The 6,000-nt window shown below is 52.2% G+C and overlaps 1 protein-coding gene across 2 annotated transcripts in view; it reads right to left on the reverse strand.

Annotated features, from left to right (window-relative positions):
* Nucleotides 1-5,571, reverse strand: part of Cib2 (calcium and integrin binding family member 2) — a 16,892-nt gene extending 11,321 nt beyond the window's left edge. The window contains exon 1 of one of the 2 annotated variants that reach the window (XM_006243071.5): nucleotides 5,318-5,571. Coding sequence is in view for 1 of the 2 variants with exons in the window: in NM_001015010.1 (NP_001015010.1) it covers nucleotides 5,318-5,368 (51 nt within the window). In the remaining variant the exon portion in view is untranslated. The remainder of the gene's footprint in view (nucleotides 1-5,317) is intronic. The other variant, NM_001015010.1, reaches the window with a different exon arrangement.
* Between the last annotated feature and the right edge of the window lie 429 nt (nucleotides 5,572-6,000).

The following is a 6,000-nucleotide window of genomic DNA, read 5'->3' on the forward strand; positions in this document are numbered from 1 at the left end:
TCACGTGAGCAGGCAGTGTAAAGTGGACGTCCTAGTAGCTGTGGGCATCAGTCCTGAGTTTGGGAACTTATGATTCCAGGCATATGATCTTAGGTTGCAAGGACAAGGGATATCACACTGAGGGGGGCAGGAGAAAGATGGAGGGCCTGAGGTATGGGGGCAGAGCCCAGATGAGGGGAGTGAACTCTTTTTAAGGACCTTCTGGCTGGCTGAGGTACATCTGTTCATGGCCAAGAGTCTTAGGTAATGGTTACTATGTCAGGCCGAGGAGAGAGGAAGTGAAAGCGGCCCAACGGGACTTCAAATGTCCACCAAAGCAGGGCTTTTCCATTTATCTCCTGCGGTCTAGCTCCTCTGCCTTTGCCCACTGTTGTAGCATGAAGGAAGAAAGCCTCAGACTCTGCAGAGCCCAGAGCCCACAGGGCCTCCTGGGGCCTTATGCTAAGCAGAACTACTCTGATGAGGGGGTTAAGGACACAGCCCAGGGTGCAGCAACAGCCAGGCTGGCTCTGGAAGACCTGGAGCTACTAGACACCAGGCTGGCAGGATTGCACATTGAGGTGGGCCAAAGAGAATGCCCACCATATGTGCACAATAGCTGGGGTTTTCCTTGCTGCCTCTGTGTAGGCAAAGAAGAAGATGTGTGCAATTTCCAGGTTCCCACGAGGCCTAGTGAATGTCTTTCCAGGCTACTTGCTGTCTACTGGACGAAGAGGAAGGACTCCATGCGGCTGTGCCCATCTCGGAAACTCAAGGGCTTCTCCTGGAGGACTCAACTTTGTTTCTGGTGATGTCTCCTCTGTAGTAGTCAGGAAAAGCTCAGGCTGGGAAGCAGCAGCCCCATCCTGACCCAATGCAGACAGAAAACTCCCTGTCTGACAGGGCCAAGAGACAGGTAGGCTGAGGGCATATGGGCTGGCTCCTTGGCTGTTCTCAGACACCAAGATCAGGCAGCAAAGACAGCCTGGCAAAGCTTCCTAGGAACACCCTGCCTATCTAGAGGGCTAGCTCTGCCGGCTGAAGGAACCAAGCAGAAAGGGCCAGGGCTCTTCTAACTAAACTGGAAGCACAGTCACAGAACTGGACTAGGGGAGAGAGAGTCTTGGCTCCAGTCTCCCTGTGCTCCTCCTACATATTCCCAGAGCTCCTCCTACATATTCCCAGAGCTCCTCCTACATATACCCAGAGCTCCTCCTACATATACCCAGAGCTCCTCCTACATATTCCCAGAGCTCCTCCTACATATACCCAGAGCTCCTCCTACATATTCCCTGTGCTCCTCCTACATATACCCAGAGCTCCTCCTACATATTCCCAGAGCTCCTCCTACATATTCCCAGAGTTCCTCCTACATATTCCCAGAGCTCCTCCTACATATTCCCAGAGCTCCTCCTACATATTCCCAGAGCTCCTCCTACATATACCCAGAGCTCCTCCTACATATACCCAGAGCTCCTCCTACATATACCCAGAGCTCCTCCTACATATTCCCAGAGTTCCTCCTACATATACAGATGCCTCAAGAGTGCGGCTACAAAAGCATTTTTCCCTTGAATTCTGACTCATGTGTCCTGAGCACAACTAGACTCACCTTCTGGGCACTGCTCTTGAAGAAACGGTGCCTGAGTCATAGCAGCAGCCTCCTGGGAATATGGTAGAAATGTAGGCTCTAAAACTCTAAGTATGTAGTTCCATTTTAAAAGCACTCCCAGTGTGCTGATTCCTACTAGCAAGAGAACATCTCCAGAGCAGTGTCCCCCGAGGAGCAGTTTAAAATACCTGGACACCTTGCCACCCCTCAGACCAATGAAATGGGAAGTTCCTACATCCTTCTGGGCATCAGTGGCCTTTAAAGCCACTCAGTCCTTCTAACCAGGCCTGTAATCCTAACTACTTAGAAGGCTAAGGAAGGAGGGTCACAAGTTCAAGACCTGCCATGACTACTGAGTGAGATACTGTCAAAGACTAGGCATGGAGATACACATCAAGGGTAATAGAGTGCCTAGCACATAGAAAGCTTTAGGTTCAATCCCCCAGAGCTCCCACTTCACCCCATCACTCAGTGATTCGAAAGAACAGCCCAGGCTGAGAACCACCTCACAGCCAGTACACAATTACCATGCACCTTGCGAGAGGGACTCTAAATTGTCAGTTTCATCTCATCTTTGGCACCACCCTGGTGCTATTTCCCTGTGTTACAGATTTGAAAACTGTGTCTGGTGGGAAGGGTAAGAGGGGCGTGGAGGGAGGGGCGTGGCTGGACTGGGAGAATTGGGGGTCAGGATTCTGGAAGCACCAAATAGGCCAGGCTGGGATCTTCTAGTTACTAGTAGAAACCTAGAGGTAATTTCCAAAATTTAATTCTGCCTCCAATGTATGTGCCACCAATTCCCTGTCCTCTCCTGCACTTCCCTCCCCTCTCAATTCAAGAGCTCTATCTGGCGTCTGCTTCTTATCTAGTTGGCCTGCCTACAGCAGTGGTCAAGAGCCAAGCCACTATCTGTGCCTATAAAGGAGACAGGGCTCCTCTCTGGCTCTGCCGGCACAGCCTGGGTATACCCCTACCCATCACCAAACAGCTGGAGGTCAGGCTCCAGCATGGCCTCAGTTGGTCCCCATACAGCCTTGATTATTAAGAATTCCCACCACAAAAGTGAAACCTGGGCCCAGAAGAGAACATCAACTTATCAACTCCCAGTGTCAACTGCCCAACTACAACTTGAACCCAGGACTTCAGAATCCCTATATGGAGTTCTTTGCGGTTCTTGAACTGTATGATAGATGTGCTTGTCTTCCTTCCTTCCTTCCTTCCTTCCTTCCTTCCTTCCTTCCTTCCTTTTTCCTCACAAGCCTCTTCTGTGCCTAGAAAATGTTTCTCAGGAAGAGAGGGTACAGGCAGCAACATTGCCAGGCAGGAACCATTCAGAGAAAGGACTGGAGAAGGATGTGTGTCACAGGCCCACTGTGTACTCCCAGGGTGAGATCAAGGAGCTCTTCCTGGAGATGTGAGACCTAGACAGCCTGCTGCTGAGGAGCAGAGACAACAACACCAGTTTGACCAGAAGCCCTGCAGGGTGCCTGGGGGTTGAAGTCAGAAATGAAGTTGGATGAGTTGGCTAGGGGTTAAGAGCAGTTGTCGCCCTTACACAACACCTGAGTTTAATTCCCAATACCTAGATGGTGGTTTACAACCACATATAACTCAAGTCCCAGGGACCCAATGCCCTCTCTGGCCTCTACGGGCAACAGTCGCCTACAGGGTCACGTACATAAATGAAAATACTCACACATAAAGTGAGTAAATCTGATTTCAAAAAAGAGAGAGAAAGAAATGAAGTTGGAGACCAGCTGAACCCAGAGCAGGCCAGGATGAGCTGGAGAGAAGGTGGCCGTATCTGTTTTACAAAGTTCCTGCTAGAGCTGGGCACGTGTTTATATCTGTTCATCCATCCAGGTCCAACGGATGGCTTCTTTTTTTTTTTTTTTTTTTTTTTTTTTTTTTGGTTCTTTTTTTCGGAGCTGGGGACCGAACCCAGGGCCTTGCGCTTCCTAGGTAAGCGCTCTACCACTGAGCTAAATCCCCAGCCCCCAACGGATGGCTTCTTAAGGCTACCTTCAGGGGCCTGGCTAGTGCAGTCAATCCAACTATAGCAGGGTGTATGCTATCTCTTGAAAGAAAGGTGAAGGAAGAAGGAAAGAGAACATGGGGGAAGGAAGAAGGGAACGAAGAGAAGAGGGACAAAAGAGAAGACTACAGAACGCTGGCTAGAGTCAAGAACCCAAGGAGGGGAGGAAATTCCCATTAGTCCTCTGTCCTCAGGAGACTTTGGAGGGCTCACCAGGGATACACTCTTGAGATGGATGAGGGGATCTCGAGGTGAGATGCAAAGTAGGCTGAGTCATACATAGGGCTTGTTCTCAATTTAAGACATGGGCTGAGGCAAAGAGCTGGAATGGCTGGAGCAATACAGTGCACTCTGGGGAAGGCAGCGGTAGGCTCGTGAGGGGAAGAGGGAATGGGTGTGCCATGCACAAAAGTGGCCAGGGCAGTAGCCGAAACTTTGGGAATCTGCAGGGATATCTGAGACCAGGGACTGAGGCATCTTGCCTCAGGGAGGGAAGACCACCAGACTGTGAAGTTTCAGGAAACCCAGAGTTGCTTGGAAAAGGGAATGTAACTCTGGGGCCCCCACCCAGCCCTGGTTGGGCATGCTAGAGAGCCAGAAGGAAAGAGATGTGGGGCTCTTGTGTTTCATGGCTCTCCTTTCCCTGGCAGGGTCTAGTTGGGCCCTGGCAAAAGATCAGAACTCAACACTGGACTGGGTCTGACTAGTAACCCAATGCCAGGCTAGTCTGAGTGGGGATGCAGGCTCCCCACCTCCCTAGACCGCTCTTCTCTCCCGGGTCTGGGCTGTTGGCCTGCGTCTACCTCCACTTAAAACACCTCCTTCCAGAACTTTCTGGGCAAAAATCCAGACTTCCCAAGGCCCTATGCAAGCTCTGTACTGTTCCTGAACCTTCCAAAAGCAAGAGTTATTGCCCTCCCTTGTCCACTAGGACTTTTCTCAATATATATTCTATCACTTGGGTGATACTGGAGGTAACCACTCTGTGCTAACTGAATATTCGCGAAGGTTGGAACACAAGTGACATAACACTCCAAACCAATCTGTTTTAGAAGACACAAAGAAGACTCCACAACTGTACCTTGAAAGACAGGAGACATTACATGGTGAGCTAAGGCAGCTGAGCAAGACTCTGGGCTAGCCAGGAGATAAGGTTTCCTCCTATACCTATAGAAAACTTTTCACGTGGCTGGGGTCTTTGAGATCACTGATACGGACAGCTAGCTCTGAACTTGGAAGAATCCGGGGTGAAAGGGCTATCAGGATCACAAAGTAGGTTAAAGGATATGGGTATGTAGCCTCCTTCCTACAGTTATAACAGATAAACAACACACCCCATCCTGTAAACTGCATTTGGGGCCTCTTGTCCTCCCCCTACTCCAAGACCTTTGTGGGATGGGGGTCATGCCCACTGAGTAGGTAAGAATGGTTAAGGTCCAGCCAGGGAGGGCAGGAAGAAGGTCAATAAGGAAGAGAAGAAGGAGTGGGTGAGGCGCATCTGACAGAATACTCTAACGGGAATGCAATCCCGGGCCTGGGAAACTGAGGCTCATCAAGGGGAAGTCATCCGCCCAAGGTGACGCTGCGCGCTGAAGGCAGCGGCAGAGTTTGAACCTCGGTGAGTCCGCTTTTGCGAGGCCTGGGAAAAGACAGAAAGGAGGACTGCAGGGGCCGAGGCGCGCCGACTTCACCTGGTAGTTGTCCAGCTGCTCTTCTGTGAAGATGGTCTGCTTATTCCCCATGGTAACCGCGGTGGTATGGATGGCCGCGGCGGCGTCTCTCGCCCTTTCGATTGCTGCTTCCCATCGGCGGCTTCTGGAGCCCCGAGCCCCGCGCCCGCGGCCCTTGCAAGCCCGGGAGCGGGCAGCGTCGCCAGCCTAGGCTTGCCCGCTCCGCTTGGTCCTGCAGTTCAGTGGGAGGGGTGCAAGGGCTGGGGAGGCGAAGGCGGGGCCTGGATCGGGGGCGTTCCTAAGGCGGGGGCGGGGCCGGAGGGGCGGGGTCGGAGGCGGATTGGGGCGGAGGCGCGGTCTGGGGGGGGAAGGAGGCGGAGCCTTAGACCTGTCTAGAGCGATCCGGGAGGTGACTTCTCCCTGGGGACAGAGGCCTGCTCAGTCTGAGCTCTTGCAGCACACTGGGATGGCCAAGCGGTGTCCTCAGAGGGCCGCCTGACTCCTGGCCACTGTCTGTACCTCTGGTTTCAACTAGCACTGTGACAGGCAGCGCCCAGGTCAATCCTGGTGAGCCAGAAAAGGCCATGGATTAGTGGGCAAATCCTCCAGCCTCTGATCCCACTGAGAATTGGTGTGTTACTGAGCTTGCGCAGTCACAGTCTACTTCCCACCAGACCCATCCTCAAAAAGCCGGTTTAAAAAGC

The sequence above is a fragment of the Rattus norvegicus genome, chromosome 8 (assembly GCF_036323735.1).
Source record: "Rattus norvegicus strain BN/NHsdMcwi chromosome 8, GRCr8, whole genome shotgun sequence".
Taxonomy (NCBI): domain Eukaryota; kingdom Metazoa; phylum Chordata; class Mammalia; order Rodentia; family Muridae; genus Rattus; species Rattus norvegicus.